Source organism: Psammomys obesus, unplaced genomic scaffold (genome assembly GCF_907164565.1).
Source record: "Psammomys obesus unplaced genomic scaffold, mPsaObe1.curated_primary_1811, whole genome shotgun sequence".
Lineage (NCBI taxonomy): Eukaryota > Metazoa > Chordata > Mammalia > Rodentia > Muridae > Psammomys > Psammomys obesus.
Window position 1 is genome coordinate 13,853,053 of NW_026585580.1, and position 22,049 is coordinate 13,875,101.

The 22,049-nt window shown below is 48.7% G+C and overlaps 1 protein-coding gene across 1 annotated transcript in view; it reads left to right on the forward strand.

Annotated features, from left to right (window-relative positions):
- The first annotated feature begins 362 nt into the window (after window positions 1-362).
- The window catches only part of Cnnm4 (cyclin and CBS domain divalent metal cation transport mediator 4), a 37,896-nt gene continuing 16,209 nt past the window's right edge, over window positions 363-22,049 (forward strand). Inside the window, exon 1 of the mRNA XM_055606774.1 lies at window positions 363-1,773. Within this exon, the coding sequence (XP_055462749.1) occupies window positions 378-1,773 (1,396 nt within the window). The 5' untranslated portion in view covers window positions 363-377. The remainder of the gene's footprint in view (window positions 1,774-22,049) is intronic.

The following is a 22,049-nucleotide window of genomic DNA, read 5'->3' on the forward strand; positions in this document are numbered from 1 at the left end:
GCAGGGGACCCGGAAGGAGCAGGACGCGTAGGGCCCGAGAGCCGGTTCCCTAAGGAGGAGCGCGGGAGAGAAGCCGGGCGCCGCGCGGAGGCTGGGCTGGGCGCACCCCCGCCGCGGGCTCCCGCGCTGGCCCCGCGCCGTTCCACCTTAAGCGCGCAGACCTCCTTAAGGCGGGCGCGTGAGCCGCGGGTGAGGGCGGGACCTCGCATGCAAATAAGGGGCGTGGGGCGGCGGGGCGGGGCGGGCGGGGCGCGGCCTGACGTCAGGCCCTCTGCTGGGGCAGTTGGCGCGGCGGCGGCGGAGCGGCAGGAGGGCTGGAGCGGCGGCGCCGAGCGAGGCGCGCGGCGGGGCGCGGGCAGCGGCGGGGCCGGAGCAACATGGCGCCGGGGGGCGGGGGCGGGCGGCGGGACGGCTGGCCGGCCCGAGGGCGCCTCCTCCTGGCCGCGCTGCTGCTGCTGCTGTGGACGCGGGCGGCCAGCGGCCAGAGCAGCCCCCAGCAGAGCGTGATCCTGGGCATGAGGCTGGCGAGCTGCAACAAGTCGTGCGGGATGAACCCGGATGGCATCATCTTCGTGTCCGAGGGCAGCACGGTGAACTTGAGGCTCTACGGCCACAGCCTGGGCGAGGTCTCCAGCAACCTGATCTCCTTCACCGAGGTGGACAACGCCGAGACGGTCCACAACTCCACCAACTGCCTGGAGCTCACCAAGGACCTAGTGGTCCAGCGGCTGGTCAACGTGAGCCGCGGGAACACGTCGGGGATGCTAGTGGTGCTCACCAAGTTCCTGCGGAGGACCGAGAACATGAAGCTGTACGCGCTGTGCACCCGGACCCGGGTCGACGGGCCCTGGCTCAGATGGACGGACAAGGACTCCCTGCTGTTCATGGTGGAGGAGAGCGAGCGGTTTCTGCCGCTCTGGCTGCACATCCTTCTCGTGTTGGTGCTGCTGGTGCTGTCGGGCATATTTTCTGGCCTCAACCTGGGGCTTATGGCCCTGGACCCGATGGAGCTTCGCATCGTGCAGAACTGTGGTACTCAGAAGGAGAAAAGGTACGCCCGCAAGATAGAGCCTATCCGGCGCAAGGGCAACTACCTGCTCTGCTCGCTTCTCCTGGGGAATGTGCTAGTCAACACCTCCCTCACCATCCTTCTGGACAACCTCATCGGGTCTGGCATCATGGCAGTGGCCTCCTCTACCATTGGCATTGTCATCTTCGGGGAGATCATACCTCAAGCCCTGTGCTCCCGGCACGGGCTGGCTGTGGGTGCCAACACTATTGTTCTCACCAAAATCTTTATGCTGCTCACCTTCCCTCTGAGTTACCCCATCAGCAAACTCCTGGACTTCATCTTGGGTCAGGAGATTCGTACTGTTTACAACCGGGAGAAGCTGATGGAGATGTTGAAGGTGACAGAGCCCTATAACGACCTGGTGAAGGAGGAGTTAAATATGATCCAGGGTGCCCTGGAGCTAAGGACCAAAACTGTGGAGGATATCATGACCCAGTTGCACGACTGCTTCATGATCCGTAGTGATGCCATTTTGGACTTCAACACCATGTCAGAGATAATGGAGAGTGGCTATACCCGCATTCCCGTGTTTGAAGACGAGCAGTCCAATATCGTAGACATCCTTTATGTCAAAGACTTGGCTTTCGTGGACCCCGATGACTGCACCCCGCTCAAGACCATCACTCGCTTCTACAACCACCCGGTACATTTTGTTTTCCACGACACCAAGCTGGATGCCATGCTGGAGGAATTCAAGAAGGGTAAGGACTGCTGTAGTTCCTGCTTGAGTTTCCTGACACCTCTTGTTCCCCCGAGGCGTCCGTCCCCTGCATGATTTGTGTCTTCTGTTTGTGTGACTGATCTTGTCTCCCTCTGTCCACCACTTCCTATGCCTCTGAGGTGAACCTTGTGATGTGCAGCAGAAACACTTCTCAAGCCTTTGCCTTCTGCCAGGTACTGTGCTTTGTGTTTAGTTGAATCAAAGCTGAAGGAGACACCCTTGTCTGGAGCTGGGGGAGGGATACAGGGTAAGGCTCATGCCTGTGAAGAGGTGAGGAGACAAACACCAGATTTAGCTTAGGGAGGGGAAGCAGTCTGGGAGCTGAGGGTGTTGTCACAGGGGAGGAAACATTTGAGGGGAATCTTAAAAGATGAAGTGACTTGCGGCAGGGTCACATCCCTCCTGTGAGGAAGCCAAGGATGTGCCCGTGGCTCGGCAGGTGGGCCTGTCTAGTGGACCTTCTGGCTCTGCTGGGTGGTGACCACCAAGGGAGGGGCTGAAGTATTTGCACACCTCTTCCCCCAAGATTGGAGCTCTGGAAGATTTGGGGGCAGGGGAGTACTGTCAGTGGCTCCCAACTCAGAACAATGCCAACTAGCAGTTTCCACTGTTCAGAAGCGAGGAGACCACACTTTGATTATTGTTCCATCTTTCCCAAGAGGCAAACATAAACTTGCCGGGCCCTCACCCCCAATCTTCTCATGGCTTTGCATTGTGTGTGTGTGTTTTCTCTCTGGTGTGTGTGTGTGTGTGTGTGGTGTTTTCTCTTTGCTCGCTCCCAGGTAGGGAGGCATTTAGAGGGTTTACTCCTCTGCTTCCAAGCTCAGGGCACACACCTCTTCCTTATTCCCAACAAAGACTTCCTCCTTCTTCTACTCTGAAACCCTCACAGTGGCTGTAAACAAGGCGATTTATAGAGCAAAGCCCACCTAGACTGGAGGAGGTGAGGAGGTGAGGAGGCAGAAAGGGCAGCTCTTCAAAGAACCTGAGGCTCATCCTGGAGGGACTTGGATTTATAACCCCAGGCCCAACCTTCTTCCCGTTTGTAGAGCTGTTTCTGACAAAGGCTCAGACTGACCTAGGATCCACTTTTGAATCCAAGTTGGGGATAAGCCTGGGGTCATTTCTGAACTGAAAAGTGGTGGATAGTCTTGAAATGGGATGAGGAGAGAAGAGATGACCTTGCCAGATTTAGTCTTGAAAGGTGCTCTGGGTCAGGGTCAAGGCCAAAGGACCGGGTTGGTAACTTACCTTTTAAGTGTTCTAGACAGCTGTCCACGGCAGAGCTAAGAATGTCTTGAGAATGTGAATCAGACAGGAGGTAGTCTGGATGGCATGGAAGGAGGTTTCGTGTTGCCTGTTTTACTCAGGGTCTGAGTGGGGGCCTGGGGGTAGCAGGGAGTTTGTCCCACTTCCATCCTGCAGCTAGGGACCCTGAACATTTCAACATTTCTCTCCAGTGGCTTTGTTAGGAGCCTGGTGAAGAATTGCATGGCAGGTTCCCTTTCACCCAACTCTGTGGTCTTTGACATGGTTTTCTGGTGACGTATATACCTGCCAGTAGCTCCCCAATCAGTGTGGTCAGATCTGGATCCAACTAGTATGGATTGCCTTAATTTGGTGTCCGGGTCCTGATCAGCAGGGCTGAGCTCGTCTGTGGGAGCGTGTTGGGTCTGGGCAGGGCATCTTTGGACTCTACTCTGTCCCGTGAAGAAGTGTCTCTTCACCGAACTGGAAAAACAGAGCTGGCATCTCTTAGGCCAGAGCTCTTCTGGGCTGACCGTCCCTCCCAACACACACAGTTTGGTCCACCAGACTTTCCTTGACAGAGGCCTGTGGCCTAAGTCCAGGCCTTGGAGCGTGGACCCTAGCAGTTCATGGAAAAGCAGGTGCCGTCTACCCTGTGGATCAGGACACTGGAGATGACAGAGTGATACAGCGATCACCCCTTATGAACCCCTGGGCCTTGCGTGGTGCCTCCCTGATGTCTGGAGGACTTAGGAGATCAGTCTTAGTTCTTAAATTACCACAGAGGCATCCTGCCATGTCCATGCCTCCCCCTGGGGGTGGGCTTTCCTGGGGCTTTCCATCTGGTGCCTACCCCTATTCTGAGGCTGCTCAGGATGTGGCAGGCACACCTTGTGTGTACTTAGAACTTCAACACATTCTTTCCAGGTTTAGTGTCGGGAAGGCTTGTTGTTGTTGTTAACCAGGAGCAAGTGCAATTCAGCACCATCAGCATGTCAGACAGAATGATGTATTTTAGGGTCTTTGCTGGACCTTTCACCCGTAAATTGTGTGAGGGCACTGGACCTCACTCCGCCAGAAGCCTTCTGCCTGGCTGTAACTTCTTTCTGTTTGTTTGGCGTTTTGTTTTATTTTGAGTTGGACTCTTGCTTTGTAGCTGAGGCTGGACTTGGCTCCCAAATGCTAGGATTGTAAGTGTGTGTCCTCGAGCCTGGATCTGTAATATATTTTTTAAAACCTGGTTCTTTAATCCACACTCCCCAGCTTTGTAAGTTCCTTGAGCATGAGGCCCTGCCTTACTGGTTTTCACCACTGCAGGCCTGGCTGACAGATAGGTCCTCGGTGAATATTAGTTAGTTGAACGTTAGTTGAACAAATGAATGGATGATTGTCTGCCAGGCTTCTCAGGCTTTCCTGTTCCTTAAACACACCTCGACACTCCCATTCTGGGGCCTTTGCCCTAGAGTTCTCCAAGAAAGTTAGAGTGGCTCCCTTCCCCTCTCTGGCCTCTTCAGCATCCCCGCTGGGAGGCCTTGCTGTTACCCTGTGACCACATCTCACTTGACTTTCCCAGCCCACCACTCTTTGCTCTATTTCCCTTTTCTCATAGCACATCTCACTACCAGCTCTGGGGCTTAGTGGCTGGCTGCGCTGTCCGTCTCCACCCAGTACAATGCAAGATCCAAAGGGCAGGTCTGTGCTCTGATGATCATATCAACGGCTCTGGAATAGCCCCTGGCACATAGTAACTCCTCAATAAAAACTACCTAGTGAATGAATGAGCCAATGACTTGTCAGATTTGGGAGAGAAATAGTCCCATTCTAGAAGCTTTCGAATTTTGAGGTATTTATGAGAAAAAGTGGTAAATGCAGTGCCGGGACATCTTATCAGGAGAGCCAGGAGACCCCTGTAATGACCTGTGTGTGTGGATCCCAGGCATGAAGAGTTTGGGGTTCTGAGTGTGATTTTTGAGTCCCATTGCCAGCTGCCTGCCTTTGCCTGCTGGTAAGCCATCTGTGGCCATGGGAGGTTTTACACAGCCTCCCTCATTAAGATGAGTCATGAAAAGCCCTGCACAGCACAGGGTGTGGGGAGCTGAACTCCCCTAGGATTAAGACAGCGAATCCTGCTTCCTACCTCAAGACAGTTAGCGTCAGATGCCTGTTAGCCTTTCTGCCACATTCAGGACAGGCTGCAAGTGCCCTAGGGAACCTCAGGAGTAAGACTTTGTGTGGCATGAGGACATGCCAGTTAATCAAGGCCACCCAGATTGATGCAGTTTGAACCTTGGCCCTTCTACTAGAACCTCGCCCAGAACTGTTTGCAGTACTGGGTGTTGGGAGTGGGTTTGTCACAGCATGGAATCCTGAAACAAGAAAGCCTAGTGACTCCTAGCCCAATTTACATCTACCTTCCACTTAGATGCTAGAGTCATGAATGCTGCCCCTCCCAACCTTGAGCCCATCCATCTTCCAGTGTCTCCTGTGCCCCTTTCTGGATAGTCCTGCCACTCCCAGGCCCTTAGCTCATCTTTAACCATCTTATCTTTCCCCACCCTCCTTATAACCCTCTGGACCACTGCATAGTGAAGGATATAAACTCCACCCAGACAAAGCTGGGGTTACATTCTACCCAGCTTGGTCACTGACCTATGAGGTGACCTTGAGCCTATTACTGCTCCTCTCAGCAAGTTAGCAGGGTATAATTTGGAGAAGAAAGCAAGCTAGAAGTATTTTTGTTTAAAAAAAAAATCCCTCCCATATTTCCGTCCGTGCCACGTCAGATTTTTCCATCTACTCAACTTTATTCCCAGAACAACCATAACGACAAGAAAAAAGAAAACACTGCATGGGTTTTGCATTCACTTTTGCTTCCTGTTGTCTGACACCCCTTCTCCCCCTACCCACCACAACTACTTGTTCATGCATTTGTTCAATAAACATGTAACTTTTTGTAGCCTGTGTGTCAGACACAGTGCTGACCGCGTTGGGTGTCAGAGATGTGTAAAGCCGTCTATTCACACAGCTCACAGTCTTCCTGGGAGACAGACATGTAACCAAAGCTTGGTTGTCCAAAGGCACACACAGGGCAGGCAGGGCCGAGGCTGAGGGGGGCGAATGTTCCTGTGTCTGAGGTATCTGCCTTGTGACTTGGGGATGATAATGCATTTTAGCTATGGTAGGGGAAGGAGAAGGAAGAGTCAGCTTGGTGGGAATGGAGCAGAGGGAAGTAAAAAGAACTCTCCCCGATACCAGCTCCTTTGTTCAGCACTGTAAACATCAGAGTCTCTTTGCCTGAGGTCTTCTGACCACCCAGACTTTTTATTGGAAATTAACATTTCCCTTTTCAAGTGATTTCGTGTGTGTGTGTGTGTGTGTGTGTGTGTGTGTGTGTGTGTGTGTGCACTGTAACTTTTAGGAATTAGTCCTTTCATTCTCTCATGGGTCCCAAGGCCCAAACAAATGCTTTTAGCCCAGACGTCACCACACTGGACTGGTTTTGTTTTCTTGAGACAGTGTCTTACATTGTATGTAGCCAAGCTGGCTGTTAATGTAGCCTACCTTCCTTGAACTCACAATGATCCTCCTGCCTCAGCCCTCTAGGTGCTGGGATTATAGGCATGATTTACCGTGCCTAACAGTCTGCATTTCTGACAAGGTCCCAGACAGTGCTTCTGTGGACAGACCTAACCCACACTACTGTGTGGGCCATCTAGGCATCTCTGCAGGTGAAAGCGCTCCCCTGGGGCCCGGGAGGAAGGCCAGGGCCAGGCTGGACATCGGCACTGCCTAGAGTGTGAAGAAGGTGGAATGCTGTCAGGGGTGGTCCTGGGAGAGACAGCGTGGAAAACACAGGTTGCTGGACGGGAGGTCTAAGCCCCAGGGGCTCAGAGCCGTGGCAGTTGTCCCCGATGTCCGTCAGCTCCTCCTCAGTCAGGGATCTGAGCGTGAGGAGTGGATCTGAGAGGAATAGTTGCTACCCGTGTGTGGATAGCGCTCTGCTCTGGACAGGGGGCATCCGTCCCAAGTGTGGGCAGCTGACAAAGCCCTTTGCCTGCCAGGCTGCCGCTGCCTTTCTTTTGGGGACTATGCGCTGAGTAGAGAGCACAGCTCTGTGGAGCGGGCTGGCACTGTGCCACTGGCAGGCTGGTTCCCTTCAAGGAGCCAGGGCACAGTGAGCTCCGGGACATACTGTTGACAGACCTCTCTCAGAGCCCTTGATGGTGTGCCAGAGAGTACTGCCAGTGTCCCGGCCCTAATAAGAGCTTCTTAGCAGCATTGACTTTGCGAGCATCTCATGTTTTTAATTAAAGGCACCCGGTTCTAATGTTTTCCTGACACCACAGGTCAGGGTGAGGATGGCCGGACAGAGTTTAACCTGGAGACAGATGGATAAGAGCGCACAGGGTCCCAGACCAGCACCCCATGGGGCAGTGAGTAAAGGGGAGGGACCTCTGTGAGAGTGGGAGGCTCTCCTGTCTCCAGAAGTCAGTCTGGAGAGGCAGTGCATCGGGAGGCCCTTCAGTGGGCTCTTCACAGGGGTCGCTACTTCACACAGCTTTCGAGAGGACCTGGGTAAAGACTGTTAGACAGGAAGTGACCTCATTGGTCTTTTGTGGGCAGAAGTATTCCTGCCTGCTGGAGCTGCTTTTCAGCCCATTTGGCTCTGGAGTGCAGATCACTGTGCTTTCTGAGGAGCTCTGCCCACACTGGTACCATCCTCCAGACGAGCTTGGCACGCTGAGTAGCAAGGGCGTCTCTGAGCAGAGGGAAGCCTGTTGTGCCTCGAGAGTGACGCTTACCTGCCAGCTCCAGTCTTGTTAGAACTGACAGGGAGTGCGTTTAGCCTGCACTGAATGTTGGTTAAAAGGCAGCACAGCCAGGGTAGTATGTATAGCAGGAGCGTGGGCCGGGCTCCTATGTCACTGTCTCAGTGCCTGGCTTTGGCAGGAGCTCCTGGTTCCTTCGTCCAGCCTATGAGGAGGGACAGGCTACCCTTGTTTGTCCTCAGACTGACTCTCTCTTAACATTTCTTGTGGGCTTAAGGACACTCTTGAGTTTCTGGAGGGAACTTGTCTGAGGTATGAGAGTTTCCAGGCTTCCTGAGTACCCACCATGACCCTGGGCTAAGCTGCCATTTTCATGCAGCCTCCATCTTGGTATATCCACATGGATCACAGCTGCCCTCCGGTGCTGTCTCAGTGGGCCAGTCTGCCTCACTTGTCCTGGACCATAGTCACCCCATCCTCACAGCTGAGCTTGCTAAGATATCCTGTTGTGAAAAGCTTGGAGGCTCTTTTACGGAACTTTTGTCTTATTTTGTAGATTGAAGCCTGGAGTCCTTGTTCATTTTCCTGCTTTATTTATTTGGCATTTTCTTTTGTTTTTATTGCTGTTCATTAGTTTTTCATAGCCATAAAAGACACACACCTCATTGCCAGAACTGGTAATTTGGTTTGGCTTAGATTTTTGTTGTCTTTTCTGATGTGTTGTGACAGCTTTTTTAAAAGTTCATTCTCATGGCTGGGTGTGATGGCTTGTACCTGAAATCCTAGCACTCAGATCTGTAAGCTGAGGTAGAAAGATTGTGAGCTTAAGCTCAGGGCTGCCCGAGGGTCCCCGGAATGGGGTGGGGAAGGAGTGAGGGAGATTGAGATTTACCTCTGTTGTTTTACTTTTTAAAAGTTCTTACAAGAAACAGCAGTGTGAAAACATTCATGGTGACATAGGTCACCATGACAACACACGAAAGAGGCGGGCAGACCTCTGAGTTTAGTCCAACCAGGGCTCCGAAATGAGACCCCGTCTGAAGCAAAACAAAATTGAGCCAGGCATGGCAGTTGCACACCTTTATCCGGAGCACTCAGAGGCAGAGGCAGGCAGATTGCTGTGAGTTTGAGGCCAGCCTGGTCTACAAAGTGAGTCCAAGACAGCCAAGACTACACCGAGAAACCCCCCAAAACAAAACAACAAAAACCAACATTTTTATTTTCTAGCAACATGCTCTGCCTGAAGCTGCCCATAGGTGTTTTGACCTTAAAAATCAGTGTCTGTGCAGTTTTATGCCCTGCTTTTTGGAACATAGCTCAGGTCGGTTCTTCTTAGGTAAGAAATGACTTATCATCCCGGATTCTCATTCTTGTTTTGCCCTGCGTGCCTCTGCAGGAAGGTGAGTCCAGAGGCCAGACCTGCAGTGCCAGCCTTCCTGGTTGAGGGTTAAACTCCGAGGCACTGCAGCATCCATCCCCCAGGACTTGCGAACAGAGTGGCCTTCCTGCGACAGGCCCGGTCTCCTGTGGCCAGGCAGGCTTCTAGGAAGACTGGTTCCCAGGCGCTCTGGGATGCCTAGTCTTTGGGCAGCTGGGCGCCTCCCGGGAAGGAGGCAGCCTTCTACCCTAGACAGGCACACACACATAGGTTGATAGTCTCGTCGGCTTGACCACACACGTTCCTCTACCCCAGCTCTGCATTTGGCAGAGAACTGAACACACTCCTACTCCCACAGCCCTCCCCGCATGCACAGCAGGGCCACGCCCTGGTGCTTTCAGGCTGTCATACACACTACATACAGGAGCTATAACCTCCTGTCAGCCTAAGTCTCTGTCATGCAGCTTTCCCAAGAGTTTCAAGTAAGTTTGCAAAATAAGTGAAGGCATGTCCAGCCGGCCTGGTCTATGAAATGCTTAGAATGGTGACTTGAATCCTGAACTCGGGAAAACTTCCTTAGTGGCCATGACTGCCCATCCATGCTGATGACTGCATCCACCTCCCGGTTTTTGTGAGGACTGAAGGAGGTCAGCCGTGCAAGGCATTTAGCTATGTGCCCAGTACTCTGTCACTGCATAGTAAACATTAGCTGTGTTAACTGTTTCTGTTCCTAGTGTCCAAAACGTGCCCCAGTTGGCACTGACAGCAGCCGGTGACCAGAGTGGCTCACACACTGGCAGTTGGCCCACTGTTCAGCACAGTGCCTTTTTTTTTTTTTTAAAGCTGTGAATGCACTGAGCCCAGTAAAAAGCCCACTGTAGGACAGAGATGGCTCTGTGACTAAGAGTGGTCGGTGCTCTTCCAGAGGACCCGAGATCGGTTCCCAGCGTTCGTGTCTGTGTCTGACAGCTCACAGCCAGCTGTAACTACGTCTCCAGGGTCTGGCACACACCCAGTCATATGCACACACACACCCCAAAATAAAATAAGTAAAAAAGAACTTAGTTTCTATAAAAAAACAAGTCACTCAGTGTTTTTAAAAGCTGTAACCATATGCAGAAAGTCAGATATTATCTTATTTGTAAGGGTCCCAAGCCGAGCTGAAAGAAATTAGTATCTGTCTGCACGACAGCTGAAAACGGAGGATATTCTCTTTTTAAAAAGTGTGTGTGTGCGTGAATGTCAGTGGGTATATGTTAGTGTTGCATGTTTGTGTGCCTGTGTGTGCGCACACACGCACGTCATCTGTATGTGTGCGCCTGTGTCTGTATATATATATGTGTGTGGGTGTCTGTGTGGGTATGTATATTTGTGTGTGCCTGTGTATATATGTGTGTGTTAGTGTGTGCATGCTGCTTCTTCGTGTGCCATGGTATGCATGTCTGTGGACAAGTGGTGTTGTCAGAGGACAAGTTGTGGGGACTGTTTCTCTCCTCCCACCATATCGGTCCCTGGGGTGGAGATGAGGTTGTCAGGCCTAGTGGCAAGTGTCCCGTGCCCTCCGCCATCTCGCCTTTCCTCTCCACCAGCAGACACAGGCCTTGAGTGCTCGAGGCCAGTGTTGTAGCACTGAGCAGCACCCCAGCAATGTTTTTTCCTGCTAACTGGGAAATGTTGAGCACCATCTTAGTTGCTGGTACATCTACATCCCAGCTACGAGAGCATAATGTCAGGCTAGTTAGGCAGGAAAGGTAAGGCCCTCCCACCCAGTCACCACACCACTTGGTGTTTTCATTTCAGGAGAGGGAGGGGGAGGCTGTCCTGGTGGACAAGAGGACAATCAAAGGGAACACAAGCAGGAGGCTCCAGATAGATGGAGAACAAAGAGTGTGAGAGTGTGTGTGTGTGTGTGTGTGTGTGTGTGTGTGAGAGAGAGAGAGAGAGAGAGAGAGAGAGAGAGAGATAAATTGATTGATTGACTGGTTGTGACGAGGGTCTTCAAGGAAGTATAACCCAGGCTGTCCTGGAGCTCACTACGTTAATCAGAAACTTGGTGGCAGTCTTCCTGCCTCAGAGCTGATGGCTGGAATGGTAGACGTGAACCGCCACACCTGGCTCAAAATATTTTTCTTATGGTGATCCAGTCCTGTAATCCCAATAGCACTTTGGGAGGCAGAGACAAGAGGGTGGAGAGTTCAAGGCCCGCTTGGCCCACGTGGAGAGACTCTAGTGTTAGGGATCCCCTCCCCTCACCTCTCTCCCTTCTCTTCCCTTCCTCTCCCCTCCTATCCCCTCCCCTCCTCCTCTCCTCTCCTCTCCTCCCCTCCCCTCCCCTCCCCTCCCCTCTACTCTTCTCTTCTCTTCTCTTCTCTTCTCTTCTCTTCTCTTCTCTTCTCTTCTCTTCTCTTCTCTTCTTTTCTCTTCTCTCCTCTCCTCTCCTCTCCTCTTCTCTTTCTCCTCTCTCTTGCTTTCTTTTAGATAAGGTTTCTCTGTATAACCCTGGCTGTCCTGAACTCACTCTGTAGACCAGGCTGGCCTTAAACTTAGAGATCCACCTGCCTCTGCCTCCTGAGTGCTGGGATTAAAGGCATGTGCCATCATGCCCATTTTAACATGTTTTGATATATGTACGCATTGTAGAATGACAACATCAAGCCAATTATTGTGTGGATTTCCTCATGTAATTAACATTTCTGTGTGTGTGTGTGGTGAGAACATGTAGTCTTGCATTGTTATTAACTGCAGTCACCATGTTGTACAATTGAGCTATTCTGCTCATTTCCCAGACCAATATCTGTCCATTCCCCAAGAATGGACAGTCCCCAGTCCCTGTCTTGCTTTTCATGACTTTTGATGACTTACACCTTGTGTGTTGTGTGTGTGTGTGTGTGTGTGTGTGTGCGAGCCTTTGTGTGTGTTCGCAACTGTACATGTGTATGCAAGCACACATGGTACTAAGGACTGAGCCCCGAGCCTGTGCATGCTGAGTGAGTGCTTTACCCACTTCTCCAGCTCTTGCCCTTCTTCATTTTGGTGCAGTGGTCCAAGTTATCAGCCTTTCCCTTTGGTTAAGTAAAGTTTTTGCTGTTCTCTTTAAAATCCCTTGCCAGTGCACCAGTCAGGAAGTGTGTATGCTGTTCTAGAATCTAGAGTTTGTCTGTTAGATCTGCAACCCTTCTCGAATGTGTCTTTGCTGTACTCTGAGAAATTCAATCTTCATTACTATTTAAAATTTTTTATTTTATTCATGTATTCTTAGAGGATTGTATACATGTATATGAAATCCTTCCTTCCTTCCTTCCTTCCTTCCTTCCTTCCTTCCTTCCTTCCTATCTTTCTTTTTTGAGAGAGTATCTCTCTATGTAACCCTGGAACTCATTATTAAGAATAAGTTGGGCTTGAACTGCCTCCCAAGTGCTGGGATTAAAGGTGTGCACCACTTAGACAAAAAACAAGAACAAAAAATCCATATAGTTGCCCACCTACTGTAGTATTAACTACTGAATAAAAAGGCTCCTTTTTCACTAATCTGTGGCATGTGTACGAGGGCTCTGTAGTCCATGTCTATTTAGTATTCCTTGTTCCAATACTACCTTGACACAGTGCAATAGCTTTAAAATAAGTTGGTTTTCGGTACTCGTGATTCCTTTGTTTTTAAGGGCATTGTGGCCAGCCTTAGCTTTTCCCCTGGGCCTTTTTGTGGAACGGGAGTATGCCTACAGATGATGGCAGCTACAGGAAGGGTCCCTGTTTCCTTGTGCATTTCTGACCAATTCATTGTAAGTTTTGGCTTCTCACGGACCCCCTTGGGTTCATTAATTTTATTGTTTGGTGTTGGGGATCAGAGGTTGGACCTATCGTCTCAAATATCACTGACAAATGTTCTACTGCTTGCATCAGGGTTACATTATGTAGGCATGATTGATTGAAGTCATTGCCCTCAGAACTGAAGTCAGTCTCCCTGTCCTGCCCCTCCCCACAGTCCTAGAGACCAGCAGTGCAAAGGCCCAAGCCTGCATTACAGTTACTGAGTTTGGTCTTCTGGTGACTAACTCCTGAAGCTATCTAGGAGGCTTCCCCAAGTTGCCTCCTTAGTGTAGCAAAGACATTTGGGCTTTTGAATCCCTGTGCTAAGAACCAAGGTCAAACACCAGATACCTTCTTTTATCTTTTTCTCTTATACATGTACAGAGAAATAGAATTAACTCTTATTGTTGACCTTGCTATAAACTCACTCAGCCTGATAATTCTTACTACATAATCTTTTGGATTTTGTGATTTTATATCATCTGTGAGTGGTGGCAGTTTTGTTTATTCATTGCTAAACCTTTCACATTCTCCATCTGTTTTTGCCTTATTTTAGTGGTTAGGAATCACAAAGCATGGCATCCTCACCTCATTCTTGGTTTAGGAAAAGTGTTCAAAACTGATCATCAAGGGCTGGGGAGGAGTTCAGTACTACAGTGCCCTCCTGGCATGCCGGGCACCAGCTCCCTTAGCATGAGCGTGGGCATGGGGATGAGTGAGATGGTAAGCAATTGCCACATGTGATGTTGCTTCCTTTAATTTTTATAGACCTCCTTTATCAGTGAAATTCTCCCCCTAGTGGTTAAACACACGTACACACATACATATACACAGTCATTTAAGTTAGCAGGCAACTATGGAGTTCATTCTCTTCTTCTACCTTTCCATGGGTTCTAGGGCTTGGACTCAGGCTGCTAGGTCTGCGTGGCAATCCCCTTCACCTAATGATATAATTGAAGGATTAACCCCTTTTGTTATGAAATACACTGATTTTTTTTCCCCATGTTGATTTAAACGTTGCATGACTGAAGTCAACCTGTCTTACTCATGATTTATTGCCCCCTTTAACATCACTAGATTTAATTTGCTAACATCTTTACTGGGAATGTTGGCACCTACATTCATGAGAGATGGAGCTGTAATTGTTTTTCCTGCGATTATAAGATGCCATCAGCTTTCTTAATGGCAGGAAAAATAATTGTTTAATAATTAAGTCTTCCCCTCTTGTAATTAATATCTCACTTTAGGTGAGCAAGTTTGAATGTATCAGATAACCCTCTTGTCCTCTTCTTTCCCTCTGCTGTGCAATGGCTTCTTACATCACCTCTGCAATTGCTGTAGTTTTTCTCCCTCTTCAGGTTTGGCTTTCAAGATCTAGAATAATTTTAATAGTTTGTAAACAATTTGGCACTGCTATATGACTACCAGGAACCAAATGGGGTTCACCAAGGGAGACAATTACTAACGTTCTTTTCATTGATGTGTAATGGGGTAGAATTAGCAGATTCATGCACTGGAAAGTCAGTGGAAGGCTAGAATGTGCTTGGATTTCAGCAAGGCCCTTAGCAGAATTTCCTACTAAATGTTTATGGCTAACATGCACATGTGTGTCCACCGACGACAGTCTGACTCTTTTTTTAGATGTGTCAGGAAATTATTAGCTTACTGCCCACAGATTTGAAGACTAGGAACCTCTCAAGGCGATGAGCTATGAGCAAAGGCTTGATGGAGAAAGGGCTCCTTCTGGCTGGAACTCTGGAACAGGAGAGCAGCCAGCATGTCCTGCCTTCAGCTCTGTGGTTGCGCTAGACAAGGCTAAGGGGCTCCTGAAACCACAGAACTGGGCGGAAAGGGAGAAGCAGTTTGCTGGGAGGGCGTGAGCCCGAAAGGAGGCTGGTGGTGCTGTTGGAGGTGCTGGGTGCTACTGGAACCTCCAGAACCCAGCTGCATGGCCCTGCTCTTCCTTTGGAGACACCCAACACCAGATTATCAGCATCTGGGCTGGACACAAACTCTTCTCTCATTTCCAGCCACTGTGACCAGTGGAGCAAGGTCTGTGTTTTAGTCCTACTGCCTGCCTTTGGATCCCTTGGTTTCTCGTGAGTCCTAACTGTCCCTAACCATCCCATCAAGATGCCTTAGATCTGAACTGAAACTATGTTAAATAATTTATGACACTTTTAAAGAACCTATCCTTGGACACCTATCTCAAATATATGGAGATATGATCACACACACACGTTTCCATATGATACCAAAGGGGAAGCACAGTTGAAGAGCACAGTGTGCTCTTGTGTACACATGTGCCTAATGAAATGGTATGAGGCCAACTCAGTAATAGAATGCTTGCCTCAGAGGAGTGTGGCCCTGGATTCAGTACCCAGCCATGAAAAAGGAACTTTTGTGGGGGTGCTTTCAAAAAATGTATATATCAGATTCATATCGGGCTTGATAAAAATTTAATGACACAGGAAATAAAAAGAATGTGAAGTATTTAAAAAGCAAAACACAAAACCCCACGCGTAGTGATCTAATTGGGATAGTGAAAACACTGTGAATTGTAACTATTTTAGATAGAGGTTTTGTTTTTCGGACAGAGTCGTGCTATGCTCTTAGCTCGCTTTGTCCCAGAACTCATGATTCTCCAGTATCTGCTTCCCCAGGGCTGGGATTGTAGGTCCATGGTACCATGTTAGGTGTTACTCCCCCAAATTACAGTTAGCTGTAGTTATCTTGGAAAGGTAGGCATGTTTTTGAGTGCTGGGCATTACGTCTAAGCTACTCAGGTGCTAAGTGTTGTGATTTGCTATTAAACTACACTCACAGCAAGGCAAGACCATACACTCCTAATTTCCTTGCTTGCTCTGTTGTTACCAATGCCAAGGGGAAAATTGTCAGTATTCCTGGATATACACACACGTGTGCCTCCAGGAGTAGTGGCTCATACCTCTGATCCTAGCTCTCAGGAGGCAGAGACAGAAGGATGTCTTGAGTTTGAGGCCAGCCTGGTCTACATAGTGAGTTTCAGGACAGCCAGGGCTGTGTAGAGAGGCCCTGTCTCAAAACCACAGATACGTATGTCTACTTTTTCAAGATAATCACTGACTGCAGTTTTTTGGGGGGTGAGAGTGGGGATATTTTTAAATAAACTCTGTGTGTGTGTGTGTGTGTGTGTGTGTGTGTGTGTGTGTGTGTACACGGTAACATTATTGTTTACTCCTAATAGGACATTTGGGGGTTAGGAAGGTAGTTTAGTTGGTAGAGTGCTTGCCTTGCAAACTTGAGGCCCTGGATTTTGGGCCCCAGTACTCTCTAAACTGAGTGTGGTGGTACATGCCTGTAATCCCAGTGCTTGAGGGGTAGAGGCACGAAGACCAGAAATTCCAAGTTATCCCCAGCAACACAGTGAATTTGAGCACAGCCTGGCTACATGAAACCACGTCTCAAAAAAGAAAAGCTCCATTTGTAAAAGTAGTCAGAGGCGAGAAGGACGGTGAGCTGGTTAGTTTTTGTTGGCTTGACTCAAGCCAGAGTCATCCGAGAAAACGAACTTCAACTGAGAAAATTTCACCCACAGGCACACCTGTGGGGCATTTTCTTGATTGCCGAGGGAGGGTCTAACCCGCTGTGGGCGATGCATCCCTGGCCAGGTGGTCCTGGGAGTATGAGAAAGTGAATCAGGCAAGCCAGTAAGCAGCAGTTGCCATGGCCTCCACTTAAGCTGCTGCTTTCAGGTTCCTGCCCGAGTTTCTACCTTGACTTTCCTCATTGGAATATGCCTCCAGTTATGTAAGCCAAAGAAACTCTTTCCTTCCCAAGTTGCTTTATTTTTATTTTTTATTTTTTTGTCAACAGAAACCTTAGATAGATAGATAGATAGATAGATAGATAGATAGATAGATAGATAGAGATAGATAGATAGCACGTTTGAGGCCAGCCTGAGCAAGCCCTCTTGAGATACAAATTGAAATATTAGATATCTGCAGGTATAATTTTATAGATGTTTACAGATAAAGCCTGGGCTTTGCTTCAAAAAAAAAAAAAAAAAAGTGGGTAAAAAGGAAGCAAGATGGGCCAAGAGCACTTAAGTATTTAAGGTAGATAAGGCTGTGATTATGCTCTCAACTCTACTTTTGTAGTATTCCTCCTCATAAAACGGTTCAAAACTACACATTACTAATGATATTAAAATCAAAAGCTTGAGCATGTCCCTGGAGTGGGAGACCAGACTTGGGGACTTCACTAGCAGCTTCATCACGGGGTGCTGAGGTTAGCAAGCTGTTTGGAGCAACGGTAGAATGACTCTGGATGTGGCTTTGATGTGAAGTTCAAGGTCAGGGTCTATAGCTGGAGACTTAGTGGCACTTCCTGGGACCCTTCTTATAACACAACTGTGGGGACAGACAAGACTTCTGGAGAGAAGGTCACCCTAGGGCTGTGATGGTGACACCATGTGGGTCTCTGCTGTACAAAGTGGCAGCTGAGGCATGGCCATCCCAGTGGGGCTATTATATCTTTTAATTACATTTTCTTGAGACAGACAGACAGAATGTGTGAGTCTCTGTGTGTGTGTGTGTGCGCGCGCGCACTACAGCACAGGTGTAGAGGTCAGAGGACACTTGCTTCAGTTGGCCCTTTCCTCCCACCGTGTGGATCCTGGGCTGAGGGTTGAACTCAGGTTGTTAAGCTTGGTGGCAAGTACTCTTATGCACCAAGCCGTCCCGCTAGCCCTAGTCTTATTTCTTTTTGACAGTGCTCCCCACTTTGTTGTTCATCCTGGGCGGAAGTAATCCTCCAAACAGTTGGCCTCCTGAGAGCTGAGACTTCAGGGCTATCCTACAAGGAGTCCTCTGAACTTTTTATTGTACAACCTATTCAAAAGAGGTGTTTTCCTGTTGGTGTGTCTGCTCTTCCCAGGTATTATATTTGTACAGGTACTACATGCACGTGCAAGATTGTGCCCCAATCAATGTTTGTGGTCAAAAGACAGCTTGCTGGACTTGTTCTCGCCTTTTACCATGTGGCCAAGAGCTAAGACTCAGGTTAGGGACCTTTACCCACTGAGCCATCTCATCAACCCAACATAATTTTTAAAGAAGTAAAAATGAAGTCACATATTTAATTTGTTTTTCTAATAGTTATTACTGTACATTAGCTCTAAAACAAAGTCTGGCCTCTCAAGACACAAAATACACCCAACGTAGGATTCATGATTAATGACAATGGCTGGAAGTCTGTTTTAAATAGCATTCTTTTTTTAAAAAAACTCTTAAGATTTTATTTATTATATATACAATGTTCTGTCTGCATGTCCAACTGAACGCCAGAAGAGGGCGCCAGATCTCATTATAGATGGTTGTGAGCCACCATATAGTTGCTGGGAATTGAACTCAGAACTATCTGGAAGAACAGCCAGTGCTCTTAACCTCTGAGCTATCTCTCCAGCCCTTAAATAGCAGTCTTAATTATCAATTTTGAGTTATTTTGGCCAGCTCCCATCAGCTGCAGCCCAATCATTGCATTGTTGACCCATGCTGTGGTCAGCAGAGGCTGGTCTTTCTAGCCCACCGCCTTTCTATTACCTCCAGCCTGCCATTGCCTTCCAGATGAGGCACAGTAAGCCTCATCTGCTTGGGGAGAATTTGTCTGGCTTAGGTGCAGGGCAGCCCTGTGTGTACTCCCTCTCGGCTGTTGGAGAGGGAATGGAGTGTACAGGCCCTTCCCATGAGCAGGCAGACCTGGACGGGGCCCATGGTCAGTGTGTGTACAAACAGAAGGGAAATATACTTGTTTTGTACCCAGACCCAAGTGTGAACAGAACCAGCACCGACAGGTTCCGGGTAGGCCTGGCCGTGTGTGCTGCGATATCTCCAGGAACCCCTCATCACTGGCTCCCTCCTGTGTTTTTGGCAAGCCGGCCACAGTGGCTGCATCACTTTCTCTCTCTTCCTTGAGATTGTCATCAGTCAACCATTCTTTTTTCTTCACTTCTTTTCCCTTTGTCATTTCTTTCCTTAAAATAATAGTAGTGGTAGTAATAATAACAACAACAGCAGCAGCAGCCTGGGGCTGGAGAGGCAGCCCAGCAGTTACCTTGCTCTCTCCTAGGACCCGAGATCGACTCTCTGCACCCACGAGCTAGCTCACAACTGTCTAGAATTCCAGTTCAGTGGATCCCACACCCTCTTCTGGAATTCAGGGGCACTGTATGCACACGGCACATGTGTATGCACACAGATACTTGTACAGCTATGCATGCAAACAAGACACCCATACACATAAAATAAACATTTCTTTTTAATGATTAAAAACATAGCCTGGCATGGTGACCCACGCCTTTAATCCCAGCACTCAGGAGGCAGAAGTGAGTTTGAGACCAGCCTGATCGACAAAGAGAGTTTCAGGACAGCCAGGGCTCTGTTACACAGAGGAACCCTGTCTCAAAAAACCAAGCAACAACAACAAAAGATTAAAAACATATCTAAGATATACATAGTGACACACACCTTTAATTCCATCACTTGGGAGGTAGAGGCAGAGGATCTCTTGAGTTCCAGGCCAGCCCTATGTAGTTCTAGGGCTACATAGTGAGACCCTGTCTCAAAAGTAAATTAATTAACTCACTAATTAAAGACAACATACTTGATTATGGTGCAGTATTTCACTGGTGGCATTGACCGAGTTGCTGGCTTATTGAACATCCACTCTGTTTTGCCTTGTGCTAGACACAGAGGAATGAATAGGAACCACCAACCCTGGTGTCTGCTGGGGAGGCTGAGCACTGGACTCCTGCTGAGAAGGGAATGCAGAGATCACATTAGGTTTGCCAATTGCCCCTTGGCCTGTTAACTCTGCTTTTACAGATGTATGGGACTCGTTCCTCCGAGTCAAGTGATAGATGTTTAAACAGAAGTTTTTATTGCAGCATTATAGAAAAAAGCTTGGCCATAGTTCACCTGCCCCCAGGGAGGAGGGTGCTGTACCAGTGGCACACCTGGCCACCCAGGACTCTGGGATTCAGAGGCTCAGAGCGAGCATGCTGTGTTTCTTTTTGTTTGCTTGGTTGGTTGTTTTGTGTTTTTTAGACAGGGTTTCTTCGTGCCACCTTGTCTGTCCTAGAACTGGATATGTCGATGAGGCTGGCCTTGACGTCACAGAGGTGGCTCCTGCCTCTGCCTTCTGGGGAGCTAGGATTAAAGGGTGCCACCACACCCAGCCCTAGTTACTTAGTTATATTGCCTGAGTTAGTCAGAAAGAAACTGCCTTGCTTTCCACGGCATCTTGTGAAAGTGGTATTGTCATCATTCCTCACTGTAAAAGTAAGAAGACAAATAGTAGATAAAATGCCTTTTGTGGTATGCGAAATGCCAATGCGAAATGCCACCTCTGCATAGTGAAGCACTGCTCACTCCTTCTACACTCGCTTTTCTTTCTGCCCTTGTTGTCTGCTTGTCAGAGCCGGTCTCACTATGCCATCCATCTGGACATCAAACTTACTCCGTAGTCCAGGCTGGTCTTGAACTTGTGGAGATCCTCTTGCCCCAGATACCTGAGTGCTGGAATGACAGGTGTGCACCACCACACCCAGCTTCTATGGTGCTTATAACCTTTTCCATTTTGTTTCTTGCATGCTGTGAATCACCCACTCCTTCAATAAATTTAGGTCTGAGTCATCCTCTTGAGCTGCTGCAATTCTGTGCTGTAAGTGCTGGTTGGATCTTCTCGGCTACACCTTGTGCACACACTGTGTGGGTATTTCCTAAGTCACTTCCTAGGAGTGGAAGAAAGAGCTGAGGCCAAGGTCTTGCACATCGTGCATTTTAATATCTGCTACCATGTTCCTGAAGAAAATATTGAAACTGCTTATCAGTAGCGACTAGCTCCTTTACCACTGCAGAGCACAGACCTGATTAGTCAAACCCCGCCCCCACTCCAGAGTTTACTGGGTTGGGTCCCTCGCACTGCAAAACAGAGCAACAGGCTGATGCATCATTTTTAAAACTCGCATTTCCTTGGGTCAGTTTGTTTTCATTATATTTGTATTTAAAAGTAAGTTTGTAAGCAGTGAATTTCAGATTAGCCTGAGCTACAAAGTTTCAGTCCACCATGAGGTACAGATGAAGACTATGTCCCAAGAAAACAGAAACACAGCCAACCAGCCAAACAACCAAACGAACAGAACCAAAAGGGGCCAAAGCGATGGGTCAGTGGCTAAACACAGACTAAACTTGTGATTTTTCTAACTGGTTTATAAAGGCTCGCAGTGCACTGACAGGCCTGGTTAGCCCAATACCTCCCACTGAATGGTCTCTTTTCTCTTTTGATTCAAATATCAGATTTGTAATATGATATTACACGGAGACAGCGACAGGAGTGGAGGGTGCCAACTGGAGGTTTTATTTTGTTTGTTTTCAAAGCAAGGCCAGCTTGGTTGGCCTGAAGCTCACTGTAGCCCAGGCTAGCTTTAAGCTGTGGCAATCCTTCAGCCCCTGCCTTCCAAGTGCTGGACTTTGTTTCTGAACTCTTCCGTTGGTTTGCCCAGTAGAGCACTGTTGTAGTCGCTGTAGTCTTTTTACCGGGCATGGTGCCACATGCCTGTAAGAGAGACCAGGTAGGAGGATTCCTTATGCCTGGACCCAAGAGTTTGAGAGAAGCCTGGGCACCGTAATGAGACCCTCATATTGAAAGTAAATAGAATTTGGATATGTGAGATGCTGGGAGGGTAAAGGATCTTGTTTCACAAGCCTGGCCTACCTGAGGTAGAACCCTAGAACCCGCCTAGATATAGAAAGAGAACCAGCTCCACAGTTAAATTCCAGCCTCCATATCCTCCCCACCCCCAACGCACACGGAACAATAATAAATGAGATTACATATTTAAAGTATATAAGTAAAATTAGCTTGAGTTAAGGGCTTCTGTAGTACTCCTTTCTGCTGTGACTGGCTGGCTGCTGCCTTGGCATGGGTGTCCCAGCCCCAGGCTGTGGATAAAGTCGTCTCTAATGTCTGAATGGCCAAGGTGAGAAGCTTGTGAACTGAAGACTATGTGAAACA